Source organism: Sceloporus occidentalis, unplaced genomic scaffold, assembly GCF_023333645.1.
Source record: "Sceloporus occidentalis isolate IW3139 unplaced genomic scaffold, rSceOcc1.0.p SCAF_321, whole genome shotgun sequence".
In the NCBI taxonomy this organism is placed as follows: domain Eukaryota; kingdom Metazoa; phylum Chordata; class Lepidosauria; order Squamata; family Phrynosomatidae; genus Sceloporus; species Sceloporus occidentalis.
The window spans coordinates 60,377-79,891 of NW_028317301.1; the positions used below are offsets into that span (position 1 = coordinate 60,377).

At 49.6% G+C, this 19,515-nt stretch overlaps 4 protein-coding genes across 8 annotated transcripts; 2 read left to right on the forward strand and 2 right to left on the reverse strand.

Annotated features, from left to right (window-relative positions):
* Positions 1–984: 984 nt before the first annotated feature.
* LOC149274784 (ras-related C3 botulinum toxin substrate 3-like) lies at positions 985–4,541 on the forward strand. The gene is made up of 6 exons (XM_089505271.1): positions 985–1,019; positions 2,080–2,151; positions 2,610–2,727; positions 2,817–2,879; positions 3,298–3,457; positions 4,411–4,541. Exons 1-6 carry the CDS (start codon positions 985–987, stop codon positions 4,539–4,541), a joined length of 579 nt encoding a protein of 192 aa, XP_089361397.1.
* Positions 4,542–5,838: 1,297 nt separating this feature from the next.
* LOC149274785 (L-xylulose reductase-like) lies at positions 5,839–8,862 on the reverse strand. Its single transcript, XM_089505270.1, has 8 exons — positions 8,811–8,862; positions 8,540–8,637; positions 7,481–7,635; positions 6,926–6,968; positions 6,746–6,845; positions 6,524–6,588; positions 6,157–6,274; positions 5,839–5,942 (listed from the first exon to the last, which is right to left on the reverse strand). The coding sequence occupies exons 1-8, from the start codon at positions 8,860–8,862 to the stop codon at positions 5,839–5,841; spliced, it is 735 nt and encodes a 244-aa protein (XP_089361396.1).
* A 1,980-nt stretch (positions 8,863–10,842) lies between these two features.
* Positions 10,843–13,151, reverse strand: RFNG (RFNG O-fucosylpeptide 3-beta-N-acetylglucosaminyltransferase). The gene is made up of 8 exons (XM_089505259.1): positions 12,783–13,151; positions 12,509–12,557; positions 12,206–12,308; positions 11,859–12,012; positions 11,518–11,603; positions 11,270–11,435; positions 11,023–11,108; positions 10,843–10,915 (listed from the first exon to the last, which is right to left on the reverse strand). Exons 1-8 carry the CDS (start codon positions 13,149–13,151, stop codon positions 10,843–10,845), a joined length of 1,086 nt encoding a protein of 361 aa, XP_089361385.1.
* An 876-nt stretch (positions 13,152–14,027) lies between these two features.
* LOC149274787 (COP9 signalosome complex subunit 1) lies at positions 14,028–19,320 on the forward strand. Of its 5 annotated transcripts, none has more exons than XM_089505254.1 (14): positions 14,028–14,060; positions 15,611–15,703; positions 16,094–16,277; positions 16,465–16,639; positions 16,722–16,857; positions 16,989–17,066; positions 17,374–17,434; positions 17,830–17,915; positions 18,011–18,105; positions 18,199–18,304; positions 18,406–18,486; positions 18,678–18,815; positions 18,899–19,033; positions 19,246–19,320. In XM_089505254.1, exons 1-14 carry the CDS (start codon positions 14,028–14,030, stop codon positions 19,318–19,320), a joined length of 1,476 nt encoding a protein of 491 aa, XP_089361380.1. The 5 variants fall into 5 exon arrangements, with proteins under 5 accessions (XP_089361380.1, XP_089361381.1, XP_089361384.1 ...); XM_089505255.1 differs by having other exon boundaries at positions 16,094–16,275; positions 16,475–16,639; XM_089505258.1 differs by lacking the exon at positions 18,899–19,033.
* The last annotated feature ends 195 nt before the right edge of the window (positions 19,321–19,515 follow it).

Sequence of the window (19,515 nt, forward strand, 5' to 3'; positions counted from 1 at the left end):
GCTCTGAGTCCATCTGGGCTGTACCGATAAGCTTAACATATATTGAGATTTCAGTTGCATTGAGTTGACCCAGACCTCGAACCTCAGCACCAAGCCCAACTTCTGACAGACTCGACGCCAACTCAGCCCCAGTGGACTTCAGCTGGGGAATGGTAAAGCTCAACTCAACAGCAGCTGAGTTCATCTTAGTGGGAGTTCAATGGTAGCCTTGTGATGGCCAACGTTCCATTTTATGGATAAGCGAGTCTTCTGGGTTGACTTTGTTGAGTGGTTTCTATGTGTTGCATTATCCCTGTACCTGGAAGGACGTCTTAAACCACGGGGGGTTATAGATAAAGGACAACATGGCGCAGTTGCCGTGGAAACCTGCAGGATGCTGATCGATCTGTGCTTAAAGCGTTTTGCGCTGGAATAAATGATGATAGGGTAGCCTCCTTACTACGGTAATCATTGGCCATAGGCTTATCGGTCTAATGGGTGCCAACAAGCGGGTTTATTGAGGGCCAGCGGTTCCAACGAGAGACTTTTATGGCCACGCTGGCCCTGGTTTTTCAGTGCCATGTTTTAGGCGGTGGTATTACACCTGCTAGGCATAAATAGGGGTATTTGTTGGTTCTGGTGGCATCTCCTCTTGGCACAGAGTCCCCAGAGTGGTATTCCTGCGCTGCATTGGGCTTGGCATCTGCCCATCGTACCCCCCTCGGCTCCCTGCATCACCTTCGGGCATCTCCGGAACCGTCCCCGTCCCATCACTGCCTCTCTTCGGCTATTTCCGTCTCCTTCCGACTCTGTGGATCCCTATGCAGGAGCCTCTCTGCCTTCCTTCGGTTATTTCCGTCTCCTTTCGGTCGTCCAGTACCTGGTGTTCGGCTAATTCCGCCTCCCTTCGGCTGTCTCCGGCTTCCCAAGCCTTCCCAGTTCCCGTTTGTCTCCGGTGTCTTATCTCAGCATCTCGCTGTCCAGCCGGTCCGGCACGCCCGTGACATGCAGGCCATTAAATGCGTGGTGGTGGGAGATGGGTGAGTGAGCCGGGGCGCGGTGACCCGCGGGTGTGTGATGCAGAGGCGGAGCACGGGCGGGATCCTGAGAAGCCGCCGCTGCATCCCCTATATATATATATATATATATACCGATAACGAGCATGCACCCAAGCCGGTACATGCACATCACCCGGGGACATGCATGCATCATGTGTCGGTGCATACCCAGTGCCTGCCATTCATACAGCTAGCTACATGTATGCATCATGTCTTACACATACAAAGCATCCTGTATCAGATCCGATACATCCCCAGTGTATGCCATTCATATATCTATGTACATATATGTATCATGTATCAGGTCCCATACATACCTTATACGTTCCATTCATATATGTACATATTATTATTATTATTTATTGTTTTATATACTCTGCAGGGCTGTACAATGTATCAAATCCCATACATACTTATACATTCCATTCACATGGATCATGTATACACATTCAATGCGTGTCATTTATATACCTGTCTACCCAGTATACATGCATTACATGCAACGCACAGGCAGTATGTATGTACCCAACATGCATCTCATACTTTCTTATTACACGTTATGTACATGTGTGTGTGTGTGTATATATATATATATATATACATAACAAACATGCAAGCATCACATCCCATGTACAATTGTTTATTTAATTTACAAACATCTGTACCCAACATACATGTATCACATCTCAGGCATCTCTAATTACATATAATCTACATATATATATATATATATATATATATATATATATATATATATATATATATATATATATATATACTAAACATGCAGCCCGTGTACAATCATTTCAGGTAATGTACATATAAATAATAAATAAATAGCAACAAAATAATAATAATAATACATAATTTAATGTATACAAAGGGCATCCATATCAGCGATATATTACAGGAATATATGTGTAATCGTCCCTTACATCAGAGCCCTGTCCTGCCAATGGGAAATAAGATGGACAGAGACTCCATCTCCCATTGGCTGCGTCCAGATCTCCTATAGCCCCCTTTTTTTTGTTTGTTTTTTCAGAGCGGTGGGAAAAACATGTCTTCTGATAAGCTACACGACCAACGCCTTCCCTGGAGAATATATACCGACTGTGTGAGTAGTGGTCTGGTTACGTGGCGTGGCCTCCAGGTAGAGGCGAGTGATCAGGGGTTGATCCTGGGGACATGGCTTCTCTTAATTATTCGGGGTTTTTTGATCAAAACAAAATGTGTAACTTGACCTTTTTCAGCCTGAATCTGTAGATAATGGTTATAACACTGCAGGCAGCCATCTTGCTTTTCGAGGAGACCTCTTACGATGCAGCTGTTCTGAGACCAAGAAGGACCCAACGTGTGTCCATATTCCGCCATGTTTTACATGTTCAGCTCCTGGCGCATGTACCCTAGGCCTCTTCCGCCACCTAGTGGAATCCATGAGCATAACCGTTATTGGAACGTCTAAGCCGGTGGCAGAGGACACTGCGTGTTTAGCATGTGGGACACTGAGACTTTTATTCTGTCCCAGATGACTTGAACCTCCTTGACCTGAGACTCGTTTTTGTCTTATTACAGGTTTGATAACTACTCAGCTAACGTGATGGTAGACGGGAAGCCTGTGAATTTAGGACTCTGGGATACGGCCGGCCAAGAGGATTACGACCGACTTCGACCCCTCTCCTACCCACAGACGGTACTTGAGTTAATGTCACCCGTTTTAATGTGTAGAACCACACCTAGGACCTTTCCAGCTTTTCTCACGATTGTCTCTCGTTTCTTCAGGATGTTTTTCTGATTTGCTTTTCCCTGGTCAGCCCAGCCTCCTTCGAGAACGTCAGAGCTAAGGTAAGTGGTGTGGAACACACCATGCCAAATCATAGTTCCTCAGGTGCTTCTACGTCACCCATGATCATCTGCCTCACCAATTTCATGGTGGTCAAGTTCAGCTCAAGCTCCACCATCAGGCCAGCTCTGTCACTAGCTGGGGAGAAGTATGGATGACTATTCTCATTTAACAAGTCATGAATTCCCTTAATTCTAGTAAGGTCCAGTGTGGCCTGGTAGCCAACCTCTACCATGTCCTTCAGAACCCTACTGAGATCTTGGAATGCCCATTGGAAGCCACATTTTACTACCTCAACTCAACTGAACTATTTTTTTGTGTATTGATTCATAAATGGTCTGTGTTCTCTGGGTGTTCCAACGCCCGCCTACCCTTTGCATGACTGTTCAACACCCTAACTGGTAAATGTTTTACTTGTAGTGGTATCCAGAGGTACGGCATCACTGTCCCAACACCCCTATTATTTTGGTGGGTACGAAGCTGGACTTAAGGGACGACAAGGACACCATCGAACGGTTGAGGGATAAGAGACTTTCCCCAATCACTTACCCTCAAGGTTTGGCCATGGCTCGGGAAATTGGTGAGTGACGTTAGTGATACTGGAGCACCGGAAGAGGATATTTCAGATATATATTAACAACACCCCCCCAAAATATAGCGCAAGCAGGGCTAGATTCCCATCACATGGACCACTAACCAGAGACTAGAACCTCTTCAACTTTTGGTTGTCCTCTAGCCGGAGATATTATTACTTCTCTGTCTACCTAGTACAGAAACATGGTTACCATGGTTTTTGGAACCTTTTGTGTATATCCAGTAAATCACCCTCGATTGGTGCATTATATAGAGCACAGAAGAAACTTCAATTTGATGTGGAGCGTCCACTAAATGTATCTCACGGGAATGTTCTGTAGGACCGTTAAAGGTGGCCAAAGTTTGGTCGTTAGACTTCAGTGTCTGCATGTTGAGTGGTTTGGAGAGCAGCCCTGATTATTTCCGCTTTGCGAATCCACTCTTGATCCGTGTAACATTGTAACTGGTTGTGAGAGGGGCAGAAATCCCAGTGGCGTCACTTTGTATCTGTAAACAGGTCCATGGCAGGTGTTTTTGGTACGAGATACAGAAACGGGTAGAGTAGACCAGAGCGTGATGGTTCTCCGTTGCAAACTCTATGGTATCTTGGACCAACCTCTAGAAAAAGCCCCAGTGGGTGCCTAAGCAGCTGCTGGGGTACGAATAAAATGCGTTGGCAGCCCCAGCAGCTCTTTGAATGTAGAGAAACCCGCCATTAATGAAGGATGTTCTCAAGGACTGGGTGTCCATCACAACCATGTCTGTTTATAGAAGATCCAGCTGATCGTACATTGACTCAGTTAGTGAGGCTGGGATCACACTGGAATTTCACAGCAAAAAAATTATATTTAAACATTTTTTTAAAATTATTAAAATTAATTATTGTGATGCTGAGTTTGGGGGGGGTTGAAATATTCTTGATATCGAAGAGCCGTAATCGCGTTTGTTTGATCCCCGAAGGTTCTGTAAAGTACTTGGAATGCTCGGCTCTCACCCAGCGCGGTCTGAAGACCGTGTTCGATGAAGCCATCCGCGCCGTCCTCTGCCCTCCGCCCGTCAAGAGGTCCGGAAAGAAATGCACCGTCTTCTGAGCGACCGACAGATCGGACACCGGACCGAACTCCTGCCATCTCTTTCCAAAGAAGCCCAAACCTGCCCGAGAAGAGCGTTTGGAGGCTCGCAGGTGTTTTCCGTGGTGTAGTGTTTTGTGAATGTACGGCGCATGGGGTGGGAGGGGGAACGGGCGTCAGCTGTACCTGCGCAGCGGAGAGCGGCTTCTTCTCTGAGCTCCAAGGACGAGACTTCTCCAGGGGAGGCAGGGTTCTAGTCTTTAGGGACCCCCCCCTTCGCACGGCTCGGGACCTGGCGCTGTGGGACGCACTCTTTGTGGATTGCTTGTCACGAGGACGGTCACGCGGACTGTTTGCCACCTGGAAGGAACTAGGAGGGTGGTCTGCATGTGTCCCGGCGCGGTCATCATCATCACCATCGCTGCCCATCTCCTATTTCTATTGCATGGGGATCATGTCTGGTTCTTCGTGTTCTGTGTCCCGGTTACGAGAAATCTGTGAATTCTGTAGTAAATGTTTGGAATTTGGATAATTAGATAAAGCTCTGGTTGTGACGTTCTGTGCGCCGACCTCTCGCATCCCACCAAACGAGATATTTACCCCTCCCCCACGCGGAGCTGCGGCCGCCTCGGCTGTCAGGAGGACTCGATTTACGAAAACCGCCGATAGCTTCGCTCTTTCTTTTCCGTTCACTGGATTTATTTAGGGGAGGAATAACTTAAATGGACACTCCAGCCATCATATGCACCGAGAGGTCCCTTTAAATTTCCCAATGTACCCCTTGCAGATGCATGGGGGGGTGGGGGGGGTGGATTCCGCAGAGTTCCCCCTATATGCATTTGCCCCTTTCACCGGACCCCCTAGCAGGAGAAAGGTTCAGCCAAACACACCACCGGTCAGCTCCAGCGCATGGGTGGAAAGGGCTCCCATCGATTTCGGTAGGAGTACTTTCCTGCCACTGATTGACTGCTTAAACAACCAACCAGTGACTCGGAAAGCCAGAACGCAGAGCAGGGCGGGAAGCTGCAGCTCTAACAGCAAGAAACAGGCCGAGAACTTAACGGGGAGGAATAATCAAGCAGCTCTTGAGACCAGGAAGCTGCTCCTACGGCACCACAAGGCAGCTTTTCTAATATAATTATACTGCTTATTTTATTGCGTTTTATTTAAATTACCGAATAATGTAGGATTCGGGGAAAGTTACGGGTTTGAGATATAATTTGAGCGAATACGTTTCTGATTAATAAGGAAAGAGACGTAGCGATCGTGGAATTTGGAAGCGAGGTTCAGCTTTCCAAGAAGAGTCGGATTCCGCCGATCAGCAGGCGAGGAAGCCGCCGTCCACCGGGAGACAGACGCCGCTGATCATCGCGCTCTTATCGCTGAGCAGGAAGAGAATGCCGTTAACCACGTCTTCAACCTCTGAAAACAGAACAGGACAGGCGGTCGGAGATCTGGAGCCCACCAACCACAGAAGAATCTAGGGGGGCGGCGGAAGAGACCGGGGGGGGGCATCAGGGAGCTCCGAGAAGAAGGAGCGGTTTGTCCTGTCCCGGTGCAGAGGCGTAGAGAGACGAGACGGACGTTCGGGACGTACAGACGGTAGGAGGACAGATGGAGGTAACGAGGTACTGACCTGCGAAGCGCCCCAGGGGAATCCGGCTCAGCATGGGACCGGCCTTCTGAGGGTCGCTCCATCCAAGACGCCCCATGTCGGTCAGAACTACCGTGGGGTTCACAGAATTAACACGGATCTGAAATGCAGTGCATGCTGGGACATCAGTAACATGGCCGACTATGGGGATTTAACGCAACAATCCAGAGATATCCCCCACCGCCTTTAAATAACGCGTAATAAACGTTCCCCTTATGTAACATCGAGGAGGTCTCGTTAGTCTCTTTCAACACGGCCGCCTTCCCTCCTTTTTATTGGTTATCATCTGGCAGTGCGCTCAACCAATATCTATCCGTTAATTTACCCCAAACCACAAACAAGATGTCACCTTTTTGGGGCCCAGCTCCAGCGCCATCACCTTGGTCAGCGTGTCTAAGGCCCCCTTTGTGGCACCTGATCAGAAAAACAAAACACGGAGTCAGCGAGTCCCCAACAGAAGAAACATAGAACCTGCCGGCAGATCGGCCCCATTCGGCCCCCGTCCATACTAATATAGACCTTCCAGGGTCTGTGAGCTCTAGGCTGCCCGAAGGCCACACTCAACGCTTACAATACACGGCATGGTCTTGAAGAGCACATTGGGAAGCTTGACTCGATACGTTGACGATAGACCCCGACACCCCGCGGGCAATCATCTGACGGGCGACGATCTGAATGGAGCGAAAACAGCAGAGAAGGATCAGAGTGCACAGAAATGAGAGCGTTTCTTAAAGTTCCAGACCCAACTTACCTGAGACACGAGCAAAGCGGACTTCACGTTCACCGCGAAGCTCCTACAAGACAACAAAAACACAAGACGTCATCAACTTGGCCGACGAGAAACCCGAGGAGAAGAAGAAAGACGAAGGAAGAACCTGAGCGGAGGACAGAAGGATAAATATGTGGAATAGGGGGCGATTATGATATACGCAGGTGGGTCCCACCTAAGGGGGCAAGAAGGTGTTAATAATAACAATAATAACTGGAACTCTGCAAACAGTGACGATCAAGAGAATGCTTTATCATTGGCCTTTCGGGACTAGACCTTTAAATGACCCCCCTGGGGGGTAAAAGTTCTCTGGCACAGGCCGTGGGGCCGCGTCATTTAATGTTCATTATTAACCGAGTGCCGGTGAGGACAGAAGTTAATATTCACAGGAGCCACAACGGAGTTTGGACTTTCCCGAAAAGATGGGGGCCGAGCGTGATGTGACCGATCCCTCCGTTAGATTGGATAGTAAGACGATGTCTTTCCAAATGACTTTAGCGGAGATGAGAACTTGGTCTCCCGGCGGGTGCTACTCACTGGTCAAACGCCTCCTCGGTGACTTGGAGAAGGGGCTGTAGATGCGCGACGGCTGCGTTGTTCACCAGCAGGTCCACGGGGCCAACGGAGCTCAGTGCTCTCTCCGTGGCGTCCCACTGGGACAGATCTACGCAGACGGTCCGCACGCCGGGGCACTGCGGGTAAACGGGACCCCCGCGGAAGTTAAAAGAGAGGCAGCATTATACTCTCATAGAAAGGACTTTGCAGGACCCCTCTATAATACACCATGTGGGGGGGCAGGACCTCTCTATAATACACCATGTGGGGGGGCAGGACCTCTCTATAATACACCATGTGGGGGGGCAGGACCCCTCTATAATACACCATGTGGGGGGGCAGGACCCCTCTATAATACACCATGTGGTGGGGCAGGACCCCTCTATAATACACCATGTGGGGGGGCAGGACCTCTCTATAATACACCATGTGGGGGGGCAGGACCCCTCTATAATACACCATGTGGGGGGGCAGGACCCCTCTATAATACACCATGCGGGGGGCAGGACCCCTCTATAATACACCATGTGGGGGGGCAGGACCCCTCTATAATACACTATGTGGGGGGCAGGACCCCTCTATAATACACCATGTGGGGGGCAGGACCCCTCTATAATACACCATGCGGGGGGCAGGACCCCTCTATAATACACCATGTGGGGGGGCAGGACCCCTCTATAATACACCATGTGGGGGGGCAGGACCCCTCTATAATACACCATGTGGGGGGCAGGGCCCCTCTATAATACACCATGTGGGGGGGCAGGACCCCTCTATAATACACCATGTGGGGGGGCAGGACCCCTCTATAATACACCATGTGGGGGGCAGGACCCCTCTATAATACACCATGTGGGGGGCAGGGCCCCTCTATAATACACCATGTGGGGGGGCAGGACCCCTCTATAATACACCATGTGGGGGGCAGGACCCCTCTATAATACACCATGTGGGGGGCAGGGCCCCTCTATAATACACTATGTGGGGGGCAGGACCCCTCTTTAATAGCACCTATGTCTGTTCTCCGTTCCCTGCACCCACCTCCCGGGCCAGGCTCTCCAGGTCCCCCGCCGTCCGGCTCAGGGCGGTCACTTCGGCTCCCGCTGCCCGCAGCGCCTTCACAGTGTCCCGGCCGATCCCTGCGGGAACCGAGCGCTGGTTACTGGCTCAGCTCGGGACACCCCGCCGGCAGCCCGCCCCGGTCACCAGAGCCCGCACACTTACCCTTCCCCGCCCCGGTCACCAGAGCCCGGAGCCCGCACACTCACCCTTCCCCGCCCCGGTCACCAGAGCCCGGAGCCCGCACACTCACCCTTCCCCGCCCCGGTCACCAGAGCCCGCAGCCCCGCGAAGCTGATCTCCATCTCCCCGGAATGAACTCACATGACCGGGGAGGGCGAAGAGCCGGGAGGAGCTCCAGCCCCGCGCTGTGGACTGCAACTCCCATTATCCCCATATGAGTTACAACTCCCATCATCCCCAGATAATGACAATTACAACTCCCATCAGTTTACTGAAGTTTTAGTAAAATGCAAAACAGACCCCAAATAAAAAAAGGACCCCCCCCCCCATAGGTCCCCCATCCCAGCTGCCTCCCAGCAGAAGAGGGATTTAACATCTAATCCAGGGGGGTCACTGACCCTCCCGTTAAAGGCATTAACCCATTAATAGGTGGGCTGTTGGGTATCTGGGGTCAGATGCATGGATTTTAGTAACAGGTGGGGGGGGACATGCACAGCTACCCCAAGTTTAATAAAGGAGACTTGGGGGGCCGGTTCCCCGAGCCACAGTGGACTCACAGGTCTGTATACAAGGCTCAAAAAACCTAGTGGGGGCAGAGATGTACTGATGGGGGGCACAGCCCTAAGCCAGACCAAAGACCCCAAGGTCTCATCTTCCTGCGACGCATGCTCTGTGCAGGAAGCCCGGGCACGGGTCACATACTGGCGATCTACGCAGCTAAACCCCATGAAGTCACAAGCGAGATGTCAATCTCCTCCACGGCTGCTGAATGGCGGCCCCTCTGAGGAGCCCGATTCCCAGGTAACGCAGTACATGGGACAGCCCCCCTGACTACGACCCTAGGCCGGGATGCGTGACGGGAGAGGAGGTTGCTGAGCTGGTTCTAGCTATGCTTCGACTTCCAATCCTCTTCTCTGTCCAAGCCACCGTCCGCTCACACACCAGAATCAACCCCAGTCTACAAAACACAGCCATCTCTATGATGTTCTACAGGAAACAATCTGAGACCCCCCAACATTCCATACAGGACACAATCTGAGACCCCCCCAACATTCTGAGACCCCAACATTCCATACAGGACACATTCTGAGACCCCCCCCAACATTCCATAGGGAAACAGTCTGAGACCCCCCAACATTCCATACAGGACACAATCTGAGACCCCCCCAACATTCCATACAGGACACATTCTGAGACCCCCCCCCCAACATTCCATAGGGAAACAGTCTGAGACCCCCAACATTCCATATGTCATGATCGCCTCTTCAATGGAAGTTCTCCCAACCTCAGATGTTCCACAGGTCACTGACCAATGAGCACACACGGAACAGCGCATGTTCCTCAGGATGCCGTCTCGGGAAAGATATTTGGGATGTTGATCCAGGAACGTAACCCTTTAAGATCCAGCTGCTCGTCTTAATACACAAAACAGAAAAAAATCACACTTCTTAACTCGGGCGAGAATTTAACTTTATTCAGATTCCATGAAAAGGCTCTGTACGGAGCAAGCATTTAAAAAAAGTGTGCAAAGTCTCAGAGGATCGATAAAAATACGACAAATACAAGAAAGAGACAAGTTTAGACACAAGAAAAGGAATGAAGCCGAGGAGACTTGGTCACAGTGACTGAGCGCAGGTCAGAAGAAGTCAGGTCCGGGCAACACGACCCAAACGCATGGACCTTGACCACCTTGGCGTCCTTCACCATCGCAACTCCAATTGTAGAATGGAAAAGGAAAACTAGGTGGGACTCGGACCTTGCGGGAGGCACCTGAGGAAACACAACCAAGCACTTGGGTCCAAGTAGCGCTCTAATTATTGGCAGAAGGTGTCTCTTAAGAAGGCGCCCGCTCTACCCAAGTTACATATTTTGGAGATTTATTTTCTCCATTCCCGGACACTCATGGAGTGCATGTGGATGTGTAGGATCTTCAAGAGGTGGCCTACACAATTCCAGTCAGATTCCAGGCATTACCCCCAGGGCGAAGTCGTCTCTATTGGTCGGGAGAACATCCACTTTCTTCCGTCACGTGACCGCATTCTTACCATCTGTCCCAAGAATGGACATAAACTAGAACGCCGGTCGCTAGACCCAAGAGCACGTCACCGGGATGCAGACCTCCGGGCAGGACACCAGCTCGTGTCCGGATATAAGAGACAATGGACGGATCTGAATCTGTGGAGAGAGGCAGACAATTAGTTCAGTAAATGTAACCGATGTTTGCTGCTGGGGGGACACCGCTAACGCGAAGAGGAGAAGCTCCTGAAGGAGGAAACGCTCACCGGGTTGGGTCCTCTTTGACACTGAAAGGTCCGCTGACCCTCACAACATTTCGCTGGTTTTCTGGACCCCCGTAACTCAGCGTAACCTGAGGGTTAAAAGCAAAAATAGACTGAGGTGGCAGATACACCAATAATGATCCACCCCGTCTGCCCTCATAAGACAGTGACATGCGTCAGAAGAGATGCGACCGGGACAAGACGCTTGGCCATTGGAATTATTATTGGAACCTGACCTGGAAGGACTGACCTGCTGCAGCAAGGAGTCGGGGGACAGCCTCTCCAAGTTCTCCAGGTGAGAGTGGAAGAGGTTACTGTGCTGCATCTTCACCTCCAGAAGCCCCTCGATGATGTACCCTATAGTGCAGTCGTCGGGCAGTCGCACCTTCTCCGCCGTGCTGATGAAGTTGCCCATGCTAAGGAAAGAGACTCGGGTTACCCCGTCACGTCGCCGGTTTTCACGGTATTGGTAAAATGACAAACCGGTAGCGCAAGTACCTGGCCCAGGGGCTCATCTTCAGAGCGAGACCCCGACTGATGCAGAACCCGGCCCCTCCGGTGGCAAACCAGAACTTCAAGGTCACCTGAATAACGGCCGAGACCCAATCTATCATTCATCAGAAGATCCACGTATTACGCGTCACTGCGTGCGATATTATACATATTACGCCTGCGTGAAATAATTCAATCGTGTAAAGTCTGGCCCCGTTCCTATGGGACGCTGAGTAATTGCGCCGATAGGCCGGAAGGCCTTGTTGCCATAGCAGAGACAAAGGCTCCTTAAAGAGTTTGTGTTTAGAACGTAAGGGCCATCTGTCTCTACGGAACCCAGATCTTACCGAGCCGTCGCCTTTCACTCTGTCTGGAGTTTCAACGGGGTGATTGAGACTCGGCCTCCCCACGTAAACGTCACGGCTCGGCGAGAGCGCCGACAAGAGGTCCACCAGAGCGCGCACGTTCACGTAATTGTCGTCGTCCACATGACAGAACCATCTACGTCCGAGGAAGAGATCCAAACTTTAGCATCGCAAGCCTTCAGGCACATTTTATCTCGAGAATAAAATCAGCGCGCTGGCGTTAATCAGGAAAAAAGGGGATTTAAACCCCAAAAAATAAAAATGGAATAATATCGATTAAAAGGGCAGCTTTTATTATTAAAAATACTAAGTATCGGAATGCTTCTTACTTTTTGCCGGACAGGACAAACTTGTCGTATTCCACCGCCATTTTGCAGCAGAGCGCCTGGCGGGTGTGAACCGAAGAACAATTGGTGTTCACCATCTGATCCCCTACAACCAAAAAAGCTACAATAAAGAGAGGGTCTGTCATGCCCCGCGCGTTCACTGCCGAGCTCGGCCGTCGGCGGCAGGAAAGGGTTCCCATTGGGATCAATAGGAGCTCAAACACACCGGTCCCGTAAGTGATTTCTTCTCCTATCTCGCTCTCTCTCACTCACCCTCGAGAGAGTGGTTGCGTCAGCGCACATTACCTGCTTCCTGACGCAGCTCCTGGTCCTCCCAGTCGGTGAATATGAAGGTCTGATAAAAATCAAATGAAAAGAATCATATAATCAGAAATAAAAAGACCCTTAAATCATTACCAAGCGGTCTGTATTTTAATAAATAGCCTGCAGCGCCCACTAGTGGCCATGTGATGGTATAGCAACAGGGACTAGACAGCTGCTGGACCATTAAAGGGACAGTTATGGAGTCACCGACAGCCCCACCGAGTAAGAACGCAGCGATCAGACCCTAAACTCTCACCTGCAACTTGGCCTGAGAGATCCACGTTTGCATCAGGAGGCTCAGGCGGCTTTTGTGATATTTCTTGGTGGTTTTTACTGCAATAAATAAATCGTCCACCCGGAGGGGCTTCTTCGCAAGCTGGCGGTCCTCTGCGGTAGCGGCAGCTTTCACCCCCGCGCCGGGGCTCTCCCATTCCTCCCAGCGGAGCGGTGCGGTGAATCGGGCAGGTTCTGCTGGAGACTCCAGGTAAGTGTTTGTACAGGTGAGCACGGGGTGAGGCTTTGAGCGGTCACGTTGCCTCCATGGAACAAGCAGGAGGAGAGCGGCACACAAGCACACGGACAGGACGAAGCAGATCTTGCTGAATTCCAAGCAGGAGACCTTCATGCTTTAGCCCGCTGGGGATGGGCTCTGCTCAGCGAGCTCCGGCATCGCAGACACTGGGGAGACGATGGTCAAGATGTTACCCGGCTGAACCTAACGAGGCATAAAACATTTTAGGTGGGTCGATCTCTTACCCCAAACACTCTGAACGCTCCAGATAATCAACTCCAGATAGTTGGAGTCAGTTCGTTATAATAATAAATTGGGGGTGACACTAGTGGCAGCAGAAAGGCAGGGGGCGTAATAGCCCAGGTGCTGGGGTAACAGGCAGGGGGGTGTGAGGGTAGTAGGCAGGGGGCGTTATAGCCCGGGTATGAGGGTAGTAGGCAGGGGGCGTTATAGCCCGGGTATGAGGGTAGTAGGCAGGCGGCGTTATAGCCCAGGTGTGAGGGTAACAGGCAGGGTTGGTAATAGCCCAGGTGTGAGGGTAGCAGGCAGGGGTGGTAATAGCCTAGGTGTGAGGGTAGCAGGCAGGGGTGGTAATAGCCTAGGTGTGAGGGTAGCAGGCAAGGGTGGTAATAGCCCAGGTGTGAGGGTAGCAGGCAGGGGTGGTAATAGCCTAGGTGTGAGGGTAGCAGGCAGGGGTAAAGCAGACCAGGTAATAGCGCAGAAGACAGGGAGAATATGCCTATACCTTAAGTCAGCAGTAGCAAAACCACATGCGACGTCATCATTATGCGCCAGAATGACGTGTCCGATGCCCGGCGATGATGTCATGTGACCAAGAGCCTTACCCACCGGTGTCACCGGCTGCACCATTCACCCCCCTTCCTCGTCGCGGCGCGTGACGCCATCGCACCCGACCTCACGCTTCAGGCGGAAGTGCCGTGCGTGACCCGGAAGTGGTCGGCCTGGGCTGAAGCTGCAGAGAAGAGGAAAATGCCTCTGCCTGTGCAAGTGTTTAACCTGCAGGTCAGGAAGCCCCTACCCCTATCTGCCCCTGCAAATGCCCCATAATGGGATGGGTGGAGGGTGCCCAGGGTTTCGGTACAGGGGGCAAACCGGTTTAATATGAGTGAAGAGCTAAATGTCACTGCATGGCAGCCGTCAACAGGGGAAGCAGGGCAAATATATACATAGCATATACAGAGAGCTGTGTGGGGAGACCTATGGGAATATATGTACAAGATTATATATATCTATCTATAGTATATATATATTTCTATCTATAGTATATATATATATATCTCTTGCCTATAGAATGGGGGGGGGGGTCTATGCTTGTTCCCCCCATACTGATTCAAAGCAGCATTATATCACTTATTTGATTTTTTTATATCGCCATCATATTCCGCGGCCATGCGCAATAAGTAATTTAGCACTTACAGACACTATGAAATCTAGCAATAAGTTGTGATATTCTATTAACATTATCGCGTCAGGGGATCGCTTCGCTCCTATCGGCATCCGTTAGCTTGTATGCGACGTTGTTGTATTTAAGAGATAAATAAACTCCGTAATACACAGAGATCTGGGTGTTTCTATCAATCTTTAGATTTTGCAGGTAACGTAAAGAGAGAGCGCTGGACCTTTGAATCTATCGTCTATAAACTTTTCACCTTTATTATAATGCAAAGAAGTGCACGGCGCTGTTAACAGAATAAGATTTAGGAGCGATGTAGCCTTTATACTTATTGTACTTTGATCAGCTTGTATCCTCTGGTTTCCTAGACTTTTCTTAACTTTTTCTTCCTTTCAGCCGTGTTAGAATATATCTGTTGATTGTAAGTACTTGGGCAGAGCTGCGGCAGATCTCAGTACACCCCGCAGTCAGTACTAGCAGCTTTGTGCGCCCCTTTCCTTGTCCGTGGTGCTAACATAGGTGAGAAAACCTACAAGGGGCGTCCCTGTTCCCCGACGGTCAATGTATGTGACATATATATAAATATATATATATATAGTGGAAGGACCGCGCCGACCCCTTACGATGCTGCTCATAACAATACAAAACAAAGGAAATCCTAACGTGACTCGCTATTTCTGTGTCATGCTGGCCATACACGTGACTTCATAAACCCGTTCCTAGCCCTGGGTCCAGGGATGATTGGCATATAATATATGTGACTCTTCACTTAGCGGTTAGTCATTTAAAACAACTCATCAACATAAATACATGTTAATATTTGTTAACACATAAAGCTGTGAAGTTAGTTAATAATATGATAGATCCAGCCTGACCGTTCAAAGTAAAACTCGGTAGATCTTCCTTGGTGAAGGCTGGGAAGATAAAGCTTACAAAGCGATTAAAAGGCTCGCTTCTCTGTAGCTCGCAAGGTGAGCTCCTGGTGGGTTTCAGGCGCAGGCGTTGGAGGTCTTTAGTAAGGCACCTCCGTCGTCTCAAAGCGTAAGGAAATGTAAAATGTATCCTTATGAGACGTGCTTCTGACGCTAGACGTGTAGGAGAAGAAGTGGCACAGAACCTTTAATTCATTTCAAAGGCCGACTGTGTGTTTTACCAGCAGGGTGCAGTCGAACCCATGCAGATCGACGCCGACCCGCAGGATGACCAGCAGAACGTGCCGGACATCAATTATGTCGTGGAAAATCCAACCCTGGTGTGTGGGTATTTAATAACGGGGGGGGGGGCTTGTTACCCAATTATTGTATAACTGCGGGTGAAATCACTACCTTTCCATCTCTGCATTTATTGCAATGCAATGGTGGCTGACGCTGCTATTTATACGATTCTGGAAGAAATACTAAAGTCTCTGTAGACAGGGGTAGAAGTTTCCCAAACGACTAAAAAGGAGAATAATTTCCTTCTGTTGCCACGCAGAGCAATTACCCATGCTGGGTATTCAGTTTTTTTTTTTTTTTACTGTTTTTAGGGGCTAGTGTCTCTTTAACCCATTGCATTGCCTTGGATCGAGACAGCTCTTTGTGTTCTCCTCTTTGATTGGTTTTAGATGCTTTAATCTCTTCTTACCCCTTGTTGGTCCCGGCAGGATCTGGAGCAGTATGCCTCCAGCTACAGCGGCCTCATGCGTATTGAAAGACTGCAGTTCATCGCCGATCACTGCCCCCAGCTGCGCGTCGAGGCCCTCAAGATGGCCCTGTCCTTCGTGCAGCGAACCTTTAACGTAGACGTCTACGAGGAGATTCACCGGAAATTGTGCGAGGCTTCCAGGTAAGGAGCATCAGAACGCCAGGGCCGACGGCTCGTTTACCAAGACACACATTCTCTTATATCCTGTCGCCTCCTTACATCCTTTTATTTCTCCAACCGTTCTCTTCTCGAATCTGTCTTTTTTTTATCCTCTTCACCAGGTCAAAGCTCATAATCTCAGCACTAATCTCTGTGTTTTCGCCCCTCTCCCTGAATTAAGGGAGTTACAGAATGCCCCAGATGCCGTCCCCGAGGGTTCGATGGACCCTCCGCTGCTGGACAACACATGGGTGGAGGCAACCCGCAAAAAAGCCCTTCTAAAACTGGAGAAACTGGACACCGATTTAAAGAATTACAAAGGGAATTCCATCAAGGAAAGCATCAGGTGAGAGGAAGGGGACAGAGGCGCAAGCGGAAGGGATCACTGGTGGAGAATATCTGGCTGATGATTTCATTTGTTTATACAGGAGGGGTCACGATGATTTAGGGGATCATTATTTGGACTGCGGGGATTTAAGCAACGCTTTGAAATGCTATTCTCGTGCTCGGGACTACTGCACCAGTGCCAAGCATGTCATCAATATGTGCTTAAATGTCATCAAGGTGAGGCTTAGACACATTTTTATTCCTTGCCTCCTGCTGCTATCTATCTATCTATCTCTATCTATCTATCTATATATATAATATTGCAACCTCTCCATGAACCGCTTTCCCCTCACTTGTCCGTGTTGCAGGTCAGTGTTTATCTCCAGAACTGGTCTCATGTCCTCAGCTATGTCAGTAAAGCAGAGTCAACTCCTGAAATCGCAGAGGTACGATCTCAGCCTTATTCAAACCTAGAATATAATGTAAGAAATAAAACAACGGTTCCTATTTGTACATTTTCCCATAAAAGCTGGAAATTTTCACCATCCTTACTGAATGTTTGTCATGTTTTAATTCTGTCAGACCCAAACACCATTGCTGGGCTTCCAGATCGTTACCCACCTGCCTAGACGCTTTGTAGTCCTGTTAGGTTGAGGTTAATGGGAAATAATACCCGCTGCATCGCATTAACATTCATTCGGATTGTCGCCATTTGAATTTCTGTGATTTTTTTTTTCCATTTTGTTTTTATAGCAAAGAGGAGAACGAGATAGCCAAACCCAGGCTGTGCTAACTAAACTAAAATGTGCCGCCGGTAAGCCTCAAACCCTCCGTATTGGGAGAGATTTTATTCCTCGGGCCAATTGACCAAGGAGTGAGAGGTGCCTTTTGAAGATGGCGCCTAGAATGAGTGTGAGCGAGAGGTATCTCTATAGGGTCCTGAGAGGTTCCATAGAGATAAAGACAGCGATGATCTTGGGAACAGCTCTTGGAAAGGCAGATCTGGATATGTAGGGGAAGGTCATAGGTGTGGTAAGGAGGGGGGGATGTATGATTGTGATGGTTTATAGTCGCTGCTGTTGTGATCGTAGATGGTCGATGTGATGGAGCTTGGTGTGCGAACATGATGACATGACTCTGATCTCTTGAGGCATGAATGCTGCACGTGGACAGAGTACAGATACCTAAATGCGTTTTCTTTGATTTAAGGTCTAGCGGAATTAGCTGCTCGGAAGTACAAGCAGGCAGCGAAATGCTTCTTACTGGCCTCGTTTGATCACTGCGACTTTCCCGAGGTGAGAGATGCCCTCCTATGCAGTTTTTCCTCTGTCCAACTTCTGGGGTTAAGGTCATAGGGCTTCTCATCGTCTGTCCCGCTCTTCCTTCGCAGCTCCTGTCATCCAATAATGTTGCCGTGTACGGTGGTCTTTGTGCTCTCGCTACGTTTGACCGTCAGGAGCTTCAGCGGAATGTCATCTCAAGCAGGTCTGAAGGGGAACGTTGAGGGTTTTTTGGTTTTTCTTTTACGTTTTTGTCATACTATCCGTAAAATTCATGACTCTTCTGTACCTTCTGCAGCTCATTCAAGCTGTTTCTAGAGCTGGAACCTCAAGTCCGAGATATTATCTTCAAGTTCTATGAGTCCAAGTATGCTTCCTGCTTGAAGATGCTGGATGAAATTAAGGTGATCTTTCTTCATCCATCGTTATGGACTCTGTTTTGCTCTTTCTCCTCCAGTTGCATGCTGGTTGATTGTCTAATTTTCCCCATTTTTCCCCCCTATAGGATAATCTTCTTCTCGATATGTATCTAGCACCTCACGTCCGGATTCTTTATACTCAGATCCGGAACCGAGCCCTAATCCAGGTATCTATAACTTACTCCATATGTCTTTCTAGTTGCCCTGCGTACTTTTCTTTCTTTATTTTGCTGCCTCTTGGGATGGCACCGTGTGTCCTAGTTGTGTTTTTGTATCCTCTACGGCTTTTTTGCCACAATTTTTGTCCATGTGCCCTTTTCGTTGACCTTGTCCCCTTGTAATCATCCCCTTTTCTCAGTATTTTAGCCCGTACGTCTCCGCAGACATGTACAAAATGGCAACTGCCTTTAACACCACGGTGTCTGCCCTGGAAGATGAGCTGACTCAGCTGATCCTTGAAGGCTTAATAAACGCTCGCATTGACTCTCACAGCAAGGTAAGGCGTCTGCAAGCAGTTTGGGTTTGTGTGAGAGGGGATCAGGTGGGAGTTTGGCTCAATTTGTTTTCATCTCCACGCAGATCCTCTATGCTAGAGACGTTGATCAGCGTAGCACGACCTTTGAAAAATCATTACAGATGGGAAGAGAGTTTCAGCGACGAGCCAAGGCCATGATCTTACGAGCTGCTGTTCTGCGGAACCAAATCCATGTTAAGGTGAGGAGGGAGCTTTCTGCGATCTGCATGACTTTTGGGCTTATAATATAGAAATAAAAGGGATTTTCACCAAAAAAAAATATAAAAGCAAAGAAGGAAGGTAGTTGTGTTCATCTTATCTACATCCACTAGGTCTTCCGTTTGTTCCGTCCTCGCCCGTTCCCCGTGTTCCTCACCCGCATATCGTCAGTCTCGCTTGTTTCTGTTTGCAGTCCCCCCCACGGGAAGGAAGTCAAGGAGAGCTGACGCCAGCAAACAGTCAAACCCGACTCAGCACCAACATGTGACCGCGCCGTTCACCGGCACTCCTGGCTCTGCCGCCCTCACAGAACTGTTTGGGGCGATCAGATGGAACCCCTGAGACCTGTGACCTGCTCCACCTGCTTGCGTCGACCTCCCGTAGGCTTCCTTGTGTGCGCGTGGGCTTGTCGGGGGGCTGCGTGGTTTTGCGTCGCCTTGGCATCGTTTTATTGGACATGATC